This window comes from Tachypleus tridentatus, chromosome 2 (assembly GCF_004210375.1).
Source record: "Tachypleus tridentatus isolate NWPU-2018 chromosome 2, ASM421037v1, whole genome shotgun sequence".
Taxonomy (NCBI): Eukaryota; Metazoa; Arthropoda; class Merostomata; order Xiphosura; family Limulidae; genus Tachypleus; species Tachypleus tridentatus.
Window position 1 is genome coordinate 151,906,413 of NC_134826.1, and position 18,259 is coordinate 151,924,671.

Here is an 18,259-nt window from a genome sequence, read left to right on the forward strand (position 1 = left end):
CGTAGTTCGCTTTAAAACAAACAGAACTCTAACAGGTAATATATATATCCATCAACGTTTCTTGTTTGTTTGTTTTTTACACAATGTTGTTCTGAACTCATAAGTATAACATTAATTCAAGTATTGGCATTCAATCCGGGTTATTAAGGCCTTTTTACGTTGTATTGCGCTAACTTATATAACTTGTATCAGTTTTCCTACGACAGCGTATCTTAGTAGCGGATAATGTAAGTTGTCAAATTCAACTGTAAATTATAACAAAAAATAAGTAGGTATAAAAGAAATAAAGTTAATTATAAGCTAATTTAAGTTTAACAAGTTTTACAGATTTACTAATTGGTATATGAAACTGGGAGATCGATATAAGTGGTGTTATAGTAAGATATTTGTTATATATACCTTGTAATATCAATAAGAAATGTGTTATAAACAGCATAACCATAACTAGGTGTAGTCTGCGGTATGTACCTGAAACATAGTACAATGCACATACTTGTTATGTACTATGGCCCACAATATGAAACTTGTTAAACTCTGTCATGTGTTATTTATGTCTTATGATTTACAGTGTAATACTTTATATGCTAGCCAGCTTATTACTTCATTTACAGAACGGCGTGTAATAGTTGATTGGCCTTATTAAACAGCCTATAATACTTACTAAGCCTTATTAAACAACCCATGGTACTTGTTAATTAATGTATAATACTTCTTATGCACTATCAAACATTGTGGGGTTCTCGTAATTTCATCTTAAACAATGTGTGATAATTGTTATTCCATATTAAACAGAGTACAATACTTGTTATTCCATATTAGACAGAGTACAATACTTGTTATTCCATATTAGACAATGTATGGTACATGTTATATTGTATTAAAGTGTTTGGTAGGTTTTATGCACTACCAAGCAGTTTATTACTTGTTCTAAGTTGTGAAACATAGTGCAGTAAATGTACGGAATATAATGTTTTATAGAAACGGCTGTAGTTGTGATGATAAAAACATATCATAGTTGATATTTGAAAAAGAAAAAACAATTGATACATGTTTTAACGTTCCATTGGCTCCAAGCTAATTTCATTATAACGAGCCTTCTCTCTGTTCATGGTGTCGTGTGGTAAAGGGGTGTGTTTAGTCCTCTAAATGTGTACTTCGTTTTCAATTATCAGAGAAGTTGTCAGATGAAAACTAAATCCACGTTTTGCTTCTTTGACTGAAATAAATGTATTTGTTTCACAGAAAAACTTTTACCACTAATGTATCTCGTATTTGATAATCGCGTGACAACTTTAGTTACTGTCTTACAGAAATCAACCGTGAATTTGTAAAACATTAAAACACATTTTGGAGTTGCTTGGTTACCTTACAAAAATCGACCTTTGTATTAAGTGCAGACATAAGTAGTTCGTGTTTAGATAAAACTTCTGTCCCTTTGTGTCTCTGAGACAGATCAAACACAAAATGTCTGAAACTCTTAAAGGCTTAGCTGTGGTCTTGTCGATCTGTGTAATCTGTACTGACATTTCTAGCTCTACTGAAATCCACAGTTTTCTCTTTTCTAGTCCTGAGGATCTCCGAGAAGAGTTTACTTTCGCAGAAGGTAGAGAATTTGAAACTTCGATGGTGAAAGATGTGGGTGAGTGTGGTCTCAAATGTGCACTACTTAGTCCTGATCGTTGTCTGGCCTTTGACATAAAAACAATTTCAACGATCTCTGCAAAATCTGTCCAGTGCAGGTTAACTTCGGAAAACCTCTCGCCAGAAAACCTTGTATATATGTCTGGACACAGTTTCTATCAGGTATAACTGAACATACATGGTAACGACAGGATGTGTTCTGAAAGCAAAAATTAAAGTGTTGTGTGTTTTGCAAGTCTTGTAGACAATTAAAATAAACTTGATATTACTTCATTGAGCTTATGGAAACAGCTATTGAAAAAAGAAAGTAGTTAACAGTGGTGTAGCTATAAAAGAAGTTGACTGAAAAACCATTAAATATCCTGGCAGTCAGAAAACATGAAAGAATTCTATATCCCTATGTAGTCTATTTGTTTTATAATGATTTATAAAATACATGTGTTCAAGTTCATAATGGTTAACCTCCTAAATCTTTAGTATTAGAATTCTGCAGTAGTCTGATGTTTGGATCTTTCAACGTTTAAAACTAGTTAGTTTTAAACTGCTACTCAGACAATACCAACTTTTACACTTATACATTTAACCAAGTAATGATAGTTACGCAAAACAAGAACTCTTCATCACAGCCAACCTTCAGTAATGAAGACATCCGAAACCAATTCTCCATCATAACCAATCTTTTCTGATAAAGACATCAGAAAAGAGTTCTCTATCACACACAACCTTTAGTAATGAGGATATTCAAAACTAACTCTCTATCATAAACACTCTTTAGTAATGAAGATATTCAAAACTAACTCTCTATCATAAACACTCTTTAGTAATGAAGATATTCAAAACCAACTCTCCATCACAGCTATCCCCCAAGTGGCACAGTGGTATGTCTGTGGAGCTATATTGCTAGAAGCCGATTTTCGATACCCGTGGTGGGCAAAGCACACACTGCAGATAATAATAACAAAACTATCACAACCGATCTCCAGTGATGACTCCAGCATTTCAGCAATAAACCTTACGGTTTACAACACTAAACTACCGTTTTCAATAACTGTGTTGGACACATCACACATAACTCATCATGTAGATTTGTGTCTAACTATAAACAGTGAGGCCTCGCATGGCCTAGCGCGTTAAGGCGTGCGCTTCGTAATCGCGCTAAACATGCTCGCCCTTTCAGTCTTGGAGGCGTTATAATGTGACGGTCAATCTTACTTTTGTTGGTAAAGAGTAGCCCAAGAGTTGGCGGTGGGTGGTGATGACTAGCTGCCTTCCCTCTAGTCTTACACTGCTAAATTAGGGACGGCTAGCACAGATAGCCCTCGAGTAGCTTTGTGCGAAATTCCAAAACAAACAAACAAACTATAAACAGTAAAACAATCTCCAGTAATAAAATTATCTGAAACCTACTTTCCCTCAGGACGAAGTTCTAGTAATGAAGACATTTAAGCCACATTTAGGTTTCACTGATATTGTATTTAAAATATAATTTATTTATATTATAGTTTATAACAATGTGATTTGTATTCACTATTCCAAAACAGGATCTCTGTAGACAAAAGAGTGTAAGAACATTCCAAGTTACCATAAATATTCTTTAAAACATTGTATGTGCTAATCCAGTAACTTCAAAACTAATATGTTAATATTTATTTCGTATCGTTAACATGCTGTTGAGGATTTATAAAGAAGGATTTGATACAATTAACTTTCTCACTGTGATTTAACGTTAAAAAATACAATTATTCCCATTAAATGCTTCTTTCATTAAACCTAACGCCTTCATTTATGTCTTTTTTAATATTTTTCTCGTAGGAAATTTACTACTTAATAACAAGTTAGGGCATTAATAAATGTTACTTTTACTCTAGTTTTAAATTAGCAGTTTGTTCTTAGATTTAATTCATTAAAAATGACACTTACCATAGCCTTAGTCTAAGGAGTAGACACTTCCATTCACGCCTAAGCTAGGATCAGCCGTCCATTTGCAACTAATAGTTTCACTATTCATTGCTTTGTTTTAGGTTAGTCAAATATTCTTTTATATTATGTCAACCAACAAATCATTCCATTCTAAGTTATGAGTTATTCTAGTTTCAGTTTTACACTAAACGATCATTTTCTCCCATCTAAGTCATCATTGTTATTTTAGGTTCGGTTTCATGCTGACAAAACATTAGTTTAGACAACTCATTAAGTACTTACACCTACCTATAGGTTTAGACTAACGTTAAATAATTCCGTTTTAGTTAGACTCATACTAACGTATATGACTGATTTTCTTCCTAGGTTGTCAATGCTGCTCAGAATATCATTGCAACGAATATCCAAACAACTCATTCATCAGAAATCCAATTTACCACTCAGTTACCACCAGATGGCCAAAGTCAAATCACCTCTCAGATACATTCAACAACCGAGTTACAGATTGACAAAGGATCTACAACTGAAATTCCAACAGATGTTGAGTTACAGACTGACATGGGATCAACATCTGGTGTTCCAACAGATACTGAGTTACAGACTGACGAAGGATCTACAACTGAAACTCCAACAGATGTTGAGTTACAGACTGACATAGGATCAACATCTGGTGTTCCAACAGATACTGAGTTACAGACTGACGAAGGATCTACAACTGAAACTCCAACAGATGTTGAGTTACAGACTGACATAGGATCAACATCTGGTGTTCCAACAGATACTGAGTTACAGACTGACGAAGGATCTACAACTGAAACTCCAACAGATGTTGAGTTACAGACTGACATAGGATCAACATCTGGTGTTCCAACAGATACTGAGTTACAGACTGACGAAGGATCTACAACTGAAACTCCAACAAATGCTGAAGTGCAGATTGACCAAGGATCAACATCTGGTGTTCCAACAGATACTGAGTTACAGACTGACGAAGGATCTACAACTGAAACTCCAACAAATGCTGAAGTGCAGATTGACCAAGGATCAACATCTGGTGTTCCAACAGATACTGAGTTACAGACTGACGAAGGATCTACAACTGAAACTCCAACAGATGTTGAGTTACAGACTGACATAGGATCAACATCTGGTGTTCCAACAGATACTGAGTTACAGACTGACGAAGGATCTACAACTGAAACTCAACAAATGCTGAAGTGCAGATTGACCAAGGATCAACATCTGGTGTTCCAACAGATACTGAGTTACAGACTCACGAAGGATCTACAACTGAAACTCCAACAAATGCTGAAGTGCAGATTGACCAAGGATCAACGACTGGTGTTCCAACAGATACTGAGTTACAGACTGAAAACAAGACACGGATTCAACATTAAAGGAGTTACTGTCGATCACGAAACTCATGTATCAACTGAAAATCTAACCAATAAAATTAGTCAATCAGGTGTTACAGCCTCACGTCCCTCGACTGGTTTAAACGTCCCTGCCATTTCTCAACAATCTCCTACAAACGCTGAGATAACCACCACTAGAATAGCATCTAGTACAACTCAGGTAGCCATTATTACCGAAACTCATACTTTTGAGTTAGCTAATACCACTCAACCATTGAATACGTTGGTGGACCAAATTACAATGACAGAGTCAATTGATGCTGCTGCAAAAGTAGGAATGTATTTTGAAGACGGCACTCTTGAAACAGGGTTTCTTCTGTTTTATGGTTTTGAATTGTATATCTACAGAAATTTCTTCGATCCCTCTGCAACCGTATTTTCAAAACGCCATTTCAATGAAACATTCACCGGTGCAGATCCTAAAGGAGGGACGAAGGTACAAGCAGCTATGGTTTATGGAAGTGGAAACAGTAGAATCGCCTTGTTGTATAACAGTAAGTTCCAAGTCATTAATATTCTTTGTATTCACTGGACTCAACCTTCCAAACATATCACTTTACCACACGGGAAATTCAAATTCTCGAAGAATGTAAACAAATACTGAACTATAAACGTTTTCATTTTTAACGAATCAATTAATTCGATGTATCCTTTTATTTAAGTAATTGCATATAAATAAATTGCTCATACATTACACATATCGTAGTTATAAACAATGAATAAATCTCTCAGTCCATACTGCAAAGATATTTGTTAAAATAATTCCTCTTTCTTGTTCCACAGATCTATTAATATTTTATGTTTATTTACTTCATTTCAGTTTCTTTCTCCACAGATCTATTAGTATTTTATGTTTGTATACGTCATTTCTATTACTTGTTCCACAGATCTGTTAGTATTTTTTTTGTTTACATCATTTGTATTATTTGTCCCGCATATGTATTCGTATTTTATGTTTGTTTAAATCACTTTTGTTCTTGCCCCACAAAACTATTAGTATTTTATGTTTGTTTTCTTCATTTCTCTTTCTTGTTCTACAGAATTATTGGTGTGTAATGTTTGTTTACTCATTATGTTAGAAAAACACATAGGTTCAAGCAGTAGATGTAACTACTATCATAAATCTTCCTTATTGTAGAAACTATAACTTGTGATATGATATAAACTTTGCTTACTGTAGAAACTGTAACTTGTAATATAATATAAAACTTACTGTAGCGACTGCAACTTGTAATATAATATAAACCATTTTTACTCTAGAAACTGTACCTTGTAATATAATATAAACTTTACTCACTCTAGAAACTGTAACTTGTACTATAATATAAGCCTTCCTTACTGTTGACATTGTAATATATGATTTCTTGATGTGATGTGAAATATATCTGAACAATCAAAACTTCTTGTGATATTTCCTGTCATTATATTATATTGTTGCAAAGCTACATTTTAACTCTGTAATTTATTTGAATTTAGAGCCAGCTGTATATTTTTGATGTAATGTAAAGTTAGTTCTCGAAATACCTGGAATTAGTTTAGGTTATAAATGGTCAAGCAATGTGAAAAGTGAAGTGAGTTCGTACAAATGGGTTTATTTTACGTTAGACTCAGTATTTGTTTCAGAGGTATAAAGTCATTTTCAAACCTAGGCCTAAACAACATTTGAGAATTTAAGTTTGTTTTGGGCTTGTAGAAATATCTGAATGAAGAAGTAAACTAATATCACCTTAATAAATGTGCTGGACGTTGAAACATATTCATCTGATAATTTAGAAGAACTGTAAAATATAATTTATTGTTCACTATGATATTAATACTATGTGTTAATATTTTCCGTTCTCTACACATTGGTCAACCACTGCTTAACCTACTATTGGCTATTTTTAGATGGTGAATATGACTTCTTTGACACCAGGAAGGGATTTTGACGTTTGAAGTAATTGGAGACGAAACCTTAAATTCACCATGCCAGTTGGATTCAACTATACTTGCTATTGTGGACGAAGATGATGACAAAAACCAATGTATATACGTCACTACTGGAGGAATTAGGCACAATGTGAAATGGTACCATGCGACTCTTGAAAAGTTACGTCAGACAGTAAACTACATCAATGATAAACATCCGATTTCTGCAGCCATGGCTATCAGACATACCAGGGACGTAGAACCATACACCATCGTTCTGTTTTCAGGACAAAGGTGCACTATGTTGAAATGGGTAGCTTATTGAACTACTGGAGAGTCATAAAATAACTTTGTAGCACGTTGCAGTGAGACCACACCTGCACCTCGCTGGTAACCAATTAGAATAAGGCTTCACACACATGAAGATACTAAAATCATTTTAAATTGCAACATGTACATGGTTGGTAATTAAAGCAAAAGCAGTTGAAGAGTGTGTTAATAGTCGGTTGTCTTTTAAGGAGTTTTGTGACGAAGCTTAAAACGGGAAACATTAGAAAGAACTATGTTTTCTATTCACATACGTTTATCGGTTTTAAGTAGAAAATCTTTTTTTTTTTATCCCAACGTTTCACCAGGTTTAGTTTACATTATTACGTGAGATACAGGAACAGAGGCTAACAGAAATCAATTTAAAATTTACTTTATAAAACTTTCTTTGTTTCACCAGGTTTAGCTTACAATATTATGTGAGATACAGGAACAGAGGCTAACAGAAATCAATTTAAAATTTACTTTATAAAACTTTCTTTGTTTCACCAGGTTTAGCTTACATTATTACGTGAGATACAGGAACAGAAGCTAACAGAAATCAATTTAAAATCTACTTTATAAAACATTCTTTGTTTCACCAGGTTTAGCTTACATCATTACGTGAGATACAGGAACAGAGGCTAACAGAATTTAATTTAAAATTTACTTTATAAAGCTTTTTTTGTTACAAATCGTTGATGTTATTTTTTCAGCTTTTAATAATTTAAACATTTCACGAGTTTTTATCTCATGTAAACCAAATCACTTGCATGTTCCATCTGCTGGTTGACTGTTGTAAAGCACTATTGTTCTTTGTCATCTGTTGATTGACTGTCATGGAGCACCATTCTTTTGTGTCACTTGTAAGTGATAGCCATGGAGCACCATTATTTAGTTTCATCTGATATTTGACTGTCGTGGAACAGCATTATTTAGCTTCATCTGCTAGTTAACTGTCATGGAACACCATTCTTCTGTGTCACTTGCAAACGATAGTCATGGAGAACCAATGTTTTGTATCATCTACAGGTTGATTGTCACAGAGCACCATTTTTCTGTGCTGGTTGACTGTCATGGAACACCATTGTTCTGTATCATGCGCTGGTTAACTGTCATGGGGCACCAATGTTTTGTACTATGATCTGCTGTTTGACTGTCATGTAGCAGTATTGTTCTGTGTAACCTGAAAGTGACAGTCATGGAGCACCATTACATAATGTCATCTGCTGGTTGATTGTCATGGAGCATCATTGTTCTATTTCCTCTGCTTGTTGACTGTCATGGAGCATCTTTTTTCCCTAACATCCAGTCTTTGATGTTATCCATTTACATATTTCTTGGTCTGCCTCTTCGTCTCTTCTCGTCCATTTTTCTTCTAGCAGTAGATAACCAAACCATAAAATTGAAGATATAAGAAGAAGTTGATAACAAATTGTTATCTTCAGATGTTTTTGTTAAAAAGACAAACCTCTGTATTTCATAAAACACTCATACCGGACTTTACATTTCTTGGAAATCGCTTCATGACGAAGGCCAAAAATAAGGTATGTCAAATAGTGGTATTTGTACAAACAACTTTCAACATCGATTGTTTCAAAAAGAAAATAAAATCTTAGGCTTAAGGTTTGTGTTCAAAACAGTTTCTCTATCACTGTTGTTAATAAAGTAATTACTTCCTGTAGAAAATTATTCTCCTGAATATTTAATTTATTGTATTTTACCATTCCTCCTAAATTCATCTTATGCTATAAAAAAAATCTGGTTAAAAACAACTAAAATGTATGTAATTAACATGAAAGAACAATTTATATATCTATCTGGAATCTAACTAATCTAGTTATATTTCGAAAAGTCTATGGATAACAATATTTCAGTAAATACGGATATAAATGAATGTACAGATTACAAAAGTTCTTACATTAAAGAAACAAACACACAACTTTCTTCCTGTCCATTTAAACACTTAACATCTCTATCTCATGTTTATAAACACACGTCTACGAACAATCGTTCTTTGGACTCGTCTAAGGTAAAATACTCAGCAGAGAAGACAACGTTAACAAAGAAAAGAAAATAATCCCTGTTATTACGAAACATAACCCTATTTGTAACAATTACAAAGGTGTTAATTTTATCTGGATTCATTACTTTCCCTCTTTAAAATAGAATGAATTCCAATACTAAAAGTTTTATTTATACATTCCCAAATTCAACAGCCTACTGTGTGTTTATATTTTCTTATAACAAAGTCACATCGGGCTTTCTGCTACGTCCACCAAGGGGAATCAAACCCTGATTTAACGGTGTAAATCCGTAGACTTACCGCTGTATCAGCAGGGGACGCAGTCTACTGGTAAATTTCTTTATTAAATTTCTAATTGCTTAGTCACGTGCGTGTAGGTTAGTATCCTTATAGATTTTCTCGTGATTCCCTTTTAATTAATTTTTATTGTCATGAATTCTAAATCGCCTAAGAATATTACGTGAAAAGTTGTGAACAAAATAAAAGAAAGTTTTATTATATACAATCGATAAAAATGTATGTAAATTTTGAAAAGTGTTCCCTCTTGAAAAGAAAGATAAACACAGAAACTGATAAGTATTTAAAATTTACCATTTAAATAATACTTAGTGTTGGGTGACTAGAATGTTTTTATCTTTTACTTTAAATAATACTTAGTGTTGGGTGACTAGAATGTTTTTTATCTTTTACTTTAAATAACACTTAGTGTTGGGTGACTAGGATTTTTTATCTTTTACATTAAATAACACTTAGTATTGGGTGTCTAAGATGTTTTTATCTTTTACTTTAAATAAAACTATTGTCTTTTCTTCTCTTTATAACAATTTTTCCTGTACTGATTTGTTTACTATGGCTTATTATGTTTTACATCATCTGTTATCTTTATATTGTAGTTTCTTCTGTCGTCTTACCATGTTGTAGATTTTTCTGTTATCTTATCTCGATGTTTTAGTTTCTTCTGTTGTCTTCTCCTGTTATGTCGTAGTTTCTTCTATTGCCTTGTCTCTACGTTGTACTTTTTCTGTTGTCTTTTCCTGATACAGTTATGACAGAAAGTGTTCGTACCCCAGCGTCGTGAGTAGTTTTCTCCTCATAACTTAAAAGTATCATGATTAGGATAATGAAAGTATGGTATATTATAAATACTATACTAATACACATCTACATAAATTTTATGTAAATTGAAAGACAAATAAACTGTTTATAAACATATAACCAAACATAGGAGGAGCAGAAAGTGTTCGTGCATCTACTTTAATGGTCAGTTGTGTAGCCTTTCAGGTGAATTACTTGGCACAATCTCTCCTCATAGCCTCTATGATCGTTTGACAGTACTCGACTGGTATTTTTTCATTCTTCTTTACAGAAGGTTTACAACTCTTGCAAATTTTTTTGGATGACGCTGATGAACCCTGGTCTTCAACTCATGCCAAACGTTTTCAATTGGGTTGAGATCGGGTAACTGCGATGGCCACTCCTGAATGCTTATATGGCTCCTCTGCAACCAGGATTGCGCATATTTCGATGTGTGCTCAGGGTCATTGTCGTGCTGGAAGATCCAACGATGCCCAAGCCGCAAGTTTCAAGCATCATTCTTGATACAAGTGCCTAATATATCAACGTACTATTTTTTTTTCATGATTCCGTTGACGAGGTGAAGACTGCCTACACCAGAAGAACTGAAGAAACCCCATAGCATGATCGATCCACCTCCGTGTTTACACCCTTGTGCAAATTTATTGAAGCAAATGGTCATTTTACAATATTTTCAGCATTGCGGCCTGTATAGGCTCACTAGACCCGCTGATTTCCTTTAATTGTCATTTTTCACGCGTCATTAGCTGTGTTTTGAAGTACGGTCGATCTATTTTGGGATATATATGACGAAAGTTTGAGGAATATTACGTCATTCGAAATTGCGTTAGAAGGGCAAGGAAACCAGTCAAAAAACAACTTCTTACCAACTCAATGAAGAAAAAATTGTATCAATGGGATCTGAAATACAAGAACTGGACGCAAGAACAATGGAGGGAGGTGTTATTCAGTGACGAGACTCATTTCTTCGTACAGGATCAAAGACGTTTGCATGTTCGCAAATCTCCAGGTGAGAAACTTCGAAAATCTCACATCAATCAGTTCGTAAAACATCCTTTGAGGAAGATGTTTTGGGGCTTTTTCAGCTACTATGGCGTCGGAGGCATACATATCGTAGAAGGTATGATGCGAGGACCACAGTAGTCAAAGTTTTGCAGAGAAGAGTTGTTCCAGAACTGAGAAAGAGATTTCCAGATGGATCTGGCATTTTTCAGCAAGATCTGGCTCCGTGCCACACATCGAAACTTGTGAAGAATTTTATAACTACAATGCAAATAAAAGTGCTGGACTGGCCTGGAAACTCTCCGGACTTAAACCCTATTGAAAATCTTTGGGCGATTTGTAAAGAAAAACTTCAGGGAAAAGAGTGTACTACGAAAGATAAGCTAATTGAGGCCATAATTGAGGTGTGGTACCGCGATCCAAAATTAATAAAGATTGCAGTCAACTCGTGGACTCGATGGAAAAGTGGATTAATGATCTTCTGAGAAATAAAGGCGTTCATACCATGTATTAATTTGTGAGTAATGTTTGGATTCTCAGAAATAAAACGCAAAAAATTGAAAAAGTCGTAATTTTCCATCTTGTTTTAATTAATTTGCACAAGGGTGTAACTGTATGAATGGTGTTCTTTGGAAGATTTCGTTCCCCTACTTACGGAAAATATAGCGAACATCATTTTGGCCGAAAAGCTTGGTTTTAGTCTCGTCTGATCAAAGAATACTCTACTAATAAGTAAAGGGTTTATCTACATGCTTTCTTGCATACCTCAATCGTGCTTCTAAATGAACAGGCTTTAAATATGGAGTTCTACGAGGACGGCATGCTTTGAACCCAGAAGAACGTAACATGTTCGTAACTTTAGAGGTGCTTACTTCAACCCCAGTTTCCTTACCAGTTTTTATATGTCATTACGTGTTAAATGATGGTTCCTACTAACTTATCTGAGAACCTTCCTTTTGGTTCTCTCTGGAATTTGGTGGGGCATTCAAAATGAGGGAGGTTAGCAGTTGATTCTGTAAGCTTAAACTTGGCAATTATGCTTTGAACAGTAGATTTCGGCACATTAAGTTATGTAGCAATACCGGAAAGAGACACCCAAGACTGGGATTTCACAATAATTCGGTTTTAAATCACTGGACAGTTGTTTCCTGTTCGCCATGATTACCAAGCAGATAATGACGGAGACGGCTCTAAATTGCCGGAAGTACATTTTGCTGGCTAAATTCAATAATTATGAACCAAGTGTCTAGTTCTGGAATGGTATAATGTAGTTTATTCGCCAAACTAAACAAAATTTTACGGGAATATTAGTTTTCTCACACGTTCTGAACTGTACGAACACTTTCTGCTCCTCCTATTTTTGGTTATTTGTTTATAAACAGTTTATGTTTCGTTTAATTTACATAAAAAATTAAGTAGATGTGTGTTAGTATAATATTTATAATATACCATATGTCTGTTAGCCTACTCGTGATACTTTTTAAGTTATGAGCAAAAAAACTACTCGGGAGGCAGATGTACGAACACTTTCTTTCGTAACTGTGCATTGTAGTTTCGTATTGTATCATGTCTCCATGTTGTAGTTTCTTTTATTTTCTTCTCCTACTATGTTCTCATGTCTAATTCCGTTTCTTCTTTCATTAATAATACCTGGTTTACATCCATTTCTTCTTTCTTTAAAACTCTTGACTTAGATTCAACTTCGTCTTTCTCTGATAACACGCCATTTTATCTCACCTCCTCTTTTCTTAATAGCATTGAACAACATAAAATATTCTTATGGAGAAAAATCTAAGTTGAAGTAATTTGGTAGTAGTCAGAATTTTACCATGGCCTTTCAATTTTGAGTTATTTTAATATCTCAATATTTTAAGAGGTGAAATTCCATGAAGTCAACTCAGTACTTTACACGGATTTATTCTGTAAAAATTAAGTTGGAGAGTTTATATTTTGATAACTTCAAGCTCTGACTAATTTTATTGTGTTGGTGCACAGTTCCAACGACATTGCTCATATACGCTATTTGCTATCGATGAAATGTAGGCAAATGCGTCACTTCTGCTTCGTTCTTACGTTCACCTGTTTCGTTCGAAAATTATGAAACCTTCACATGCTCGGTTTGCAAGAACATTCAAGAAGACCCTGGACTGAGGCGTAAAGGGACGAAATCAGATGCCTCTGTTTCAGTGACCTCTCACTCACTCAGTTGGTCACTTCACCTCGATTTGTGTATAAACAAAGTCCGACCTTCTTCCTCGCATCATTCCGCGATATAATCAAATTCACAAATTTTCTTGTTGTTGTTTTAACTCTCATTCCATAAACAAATTATCTTATGTTTTCTATAACCTCATTTGAAATGATGGGTGCCGCCAGTTCAAAGTGAAGACCGATAAGACCAGAAATCGCACAAACAATTTCTGCTGCATTTGTTGAAAATAAACTATACTCATGAAGGGAAAACATTACATATAAGGTAAAGGTAGTTTAGTACCACTATTTTTTAGTGGACAAGTAAAAACATTGGACTCCATGTATGTTGTACTGTTTGTATATGTGGCTTGACACTGTAGCTAAATAATAGAAGAGCCAGTACATTAGATTTAGTTCCCATTATATGGTGTGAACGTTAAGATAATCTAACTGACTGTTATTTTTTTCATGACTAATGTTTTTAATGTAGTCTTTCAATGCCACATCCATCAGCGAATTTGGCAACAGAAGTATTATCCTCCAAAGAAGATAATAAATCATCAAATATTTCTCTTCCTGTAGCACCTCAACATAAACTTTCTCATCAAATCACATAAGAGCTAAATGATTCATGACTTATCTCTATCAATATATATATATAAGAAACTTTTGAACAAATCTTTCATAACTAGAGGCAATCAGTAATTTTCAACATTTTAAAATTAACATCAAATTACAGAAACATTTCAATTTTTCTAGTAGCGAGAAGAAACATTTTACCCAATGTGATACGTCGTTTATATCTCACATTGTTTTTCTTTAACAATGCTATTACATTTTATAAGTTATGTCAGACTAGTCGTTTCTAGCTGGAGCAGCGGTAAATGAGAGATTTACAATGCTAAACATCAGAGGTTCTGATTTCTCTTAGTTACTTACAGCAGACAGCCTGATGTGCCTTTGCTATAAGAATTCTTCCATCTCGGACGAGTCTCTGATTTATTTAGCTACACACACACCATGTAAATAGATTTCAAACAGCTGGATATTTTTAAGTTTAATTTAGATGTTAATTATATAATAATATGCATTAAGTATATCACACATTGCCAACAATCTTGATACAAACAATACTCTTTCTTGACACAAATACATTTTAATAACCACAAACAATGACACAATTTATAATAGCGGTTATTACAAATAATTATTTAAATACAAAAATTTACAAACTCTGGCAAACAATATTCAGGGTTCTATATATGAGTCTTTTGAGAACTGAATATTTTATCAACAGTTCAGAGTCCCACAGAGAGGGTACTACTAGTAACTATTGTACGAAGATACACTTCACTTGATGTGAATACTAGCTAGATCCACAACACGGAGATATACTTCCCTTGACGTGAATACTAGCTAGATCCACAACACGGAGATATACTATACTTTTACCTTGACGTGAATACTAGAGAACGCTAGATCCACAACACGGAGATATACTTCATTTGACGTGAATACTAGCTAGATCACACAGCACGGAGATATACTTCACTTGATGTGATACTAGCTAGATCCACAACACGGAGATATACTTCACTTGACGTGAATACTAGCTAGATCCACAACACGGAGATATGCTTCATTTGACGTGAATACTAGCTAGATCCACAACACGGAGATACTTCACTTGAATACTAGCTAGATCCACAACACGGAGATATACTTCACTTGACGTGAATACTAGCTAGATCCACAACACGGAGATATACTTCATTTGACTGTGAATACTAGCTAGATCCACAACACGGAGATATACTTCACTTGACGTGAAGAGCTAGATCCACAACACGGAGATACTTCCTTGACGTGAATACTAGCTAGATCCACAACACGGAGATATACTTCACTTGACGTGAATACTAGCTAGATCCACAACACGGAGATATACTTCACTTGACGTGAATACTAGCTAGATCTGCAACACGGAGATATACTTCACTTGACGTGAATACGAACTAGATCCACAACACGGAGATATACTTCACTTGACGTGAATACGAGCTAGATCCACAACACGGAGATATACTTCACTTGACGTGAATACGAGCTAGATCCACAACACGGAGATATACTTCATTTGACGTGAATACGAGCTAGATCCACAACACGGAGATATACTTCACTTGATGTAAATACTAGCTAGATCCACAACACGGAGATATACTTCACTTGACGTGAATACTAGCTAGATCCACAACACGGAGATATACTACTTGACGTGAATACTAGCTAGATCCACAACACGGAGATATACTTCCTTGACGTGAATACTAGCTAGATCCACAACACGGAGATATACTTCACTTGACGTGAATACTAGCTAGATCCACAACACGGAGATATACTTCACGCGTGATACGAGCTAGATCCACTCTTCGCACATGAGTTTGTTTGTTTTCATGGCTAAAATATCTGATGTCTTTCTAGAAATACTAACATCCAAAGTTAATTCGCTGAAGTTTGTAATGTTCGGATATACCAATGTTCCTAGTCAAATATCTGTAGTTTTCTGGTTAATAAGCGCTTATTACAATTATACCTTCTGTAGCTTATCGTATACGACTGTAGCAATCCAACAATATTCTGTATAATTGTCTTTCCACGTGTTGCGATTCCCAGCTTTCATACTCACTAGGCGAGATTCTCGAAAATTCACTTGGCCCAACAATATTCGAAGATACACAAGTGCTTTCATGAAACATATTTTGTTGATTCTTGCTCTGAAGAATCTTCTAGAAATTTAGAAAACAGCCGACTTGCGCAATACACATTTAACAACATAAGTTATAAACATTAAAGTGAAATATATATTAAAATAATATTAAATCCGTTACAAAACTTAGTTTGGATCCTATGTATTTAACAATACCTGCTTTAAATACCATTTTGTTCTTATAACTTGTTTGTCTCCCACATCGTCATTTGTTAACAATGCTTGGATGTTATGGTTTTATCCTTAGCCATTCAGGATCACATGATTCACTTTTATGTACATTGGAAATTTCATGCACCAGATAGCGATACTATATACGAATGAACCTTCATTCGATAGTAACACGTTATTAAGAACCTTCATTCGATAGTAACACGTTATTAAGAACCTTCATTCGATAGTAACACGTTATTAAGAACCTTCATTTGATAGTAACACGTTACTAAGAACCTTCATTTGATAGTAACACGTTATTAAGAACCTTCATTCGATAGTAACACGTTATTAAGAACCTTCATTTGATAGTAACACGTAATTAAGAACCTTCATTCGATAGTAACACGTAATTAAGAACCTTCATTTGATAGTAACACGTTACTAAGAACCTTCATTTGATAGTAACGTTATTAAGAACCTTCATTCGATAGTAACACGTTATTAAGAACCTTCATTTGATAGTAACACGTAATTAAGAACCTTCATTTGATAGTAACACGTTATTAAGAACCTTCATTTGATAGTAACACGTTATTAATGATAAGACTTTGCTTAATAAACAACTTATTATGACTATTATTGTTTGGTATGTACCCTCTTATTAATGGTCAGTTGTTAATGGCCTTATTAATAATTAGTTATTGTTTGGTAGGACGTACATATCTTATTAATGGTCAGTTGTTGTTTGATAAGTACAACCTTATTAATGACTAGTGTGTTGTTTGATAAGTACAATATTAATGACTAGTTATTGTTTGGTATGTACCCTCTTATTAATGGTCAGTTGTTGTTTGATAAGTACAACCTTATTAATGACTAGTGTGTTGTTTGGTAAGTACCACCTTATCAATAGTCAGTTGTTGTTTGGTAAGTACCACCTTATCAATAGTCAGTTGCTGTTTGGTAAGTACCACCTATTAATGACTAGTTATTTGGGTATGTACCCTCTTATTAATGGTCAGTTGTTGTTTGATAAGTACAATATTAATGACTAGTTATTGTTTGGTATGTACACTCTTATTAATGACTAGTTATTGTTTGGTATGTACCCTCTTATTAATGGTCAGTTGTTGTTTGATAAGTACAACTTTATTAATGACTAGTGTGTTGTTTGATAAGTACAACCTTATTAATGACTAGTTATTGTTTGGTATGTACCCTCTTATTAATGGTCAGTTGTTGTTTGATAAGTACAACTTTATTAATGACTAGTGTGTTGTTTGATAAGTACAACCTTATTAATGACTAGTTATTGTTTGGTATGTACCCTCTTATTAATGGTCAGTTGTTGTTTGATAAGTACAACCTTATTAATGACTAGTGTGTTGTTTGGTAGGTACCATTTTATGAATGACTAGTTGTTGTTTGGTGAATAAAACTATATCAAATCGTTCAATATAACTGCAGGAGTGCCCAAGGATCAGTCCTTTCTCCCACTACTGTATATTATTCTTGTCATGATATACCTTTCCCAAGTTTAACATACACTCATAATTCACAATACGCAGACGACATTACTATCTCTGGGTACCTCCAGAAACCCAGTAATGACCATGTCTCACCGCGTTCAAGAATCTGTAACTTGTCTCAACTGGGTAACAAGTGGTGATTAGTTCTAAATCCAGCAAAACACAAGCTATCACCTTTTACAGGAAACTAAAGACAAAAGAAACTCTAGAAAAAAAGTAAAATTATCACTCGGAAATACGCCAATTTAACATGAGCAAACATCCACATTACTTGTTATCACTTTCGACTACAAAA

General features: G+C 34.3%; 1 protein-coding gene across 1 annotated transcript; it reads left to right on the forward strand.

The window, feature by feature from the left end:
- The first annotated feature begins 1,464 nt into the window (after window positions 1-1,464).
- LOC143245646 (uncharacterized) lies at window positions 1,465-7,209 on the forward strand. The gene is made up of 3 exons (XM_076491995.1): window positions 1,465-1,803; window positions 3,928-5,412; window positions 6,892-7,209. The coding sequence occupies exons 1-3, from the start codon at window positions 1,465-1,467 to the stop codon at window positions 7,207-7,209; spliced, it is 2,142 nt and encodes a 713-aa protein (XP_076348110.1).
- The last annotated feature ends 11,050 nt before the right edge of the window (window positions 7,210-18,259 follow it).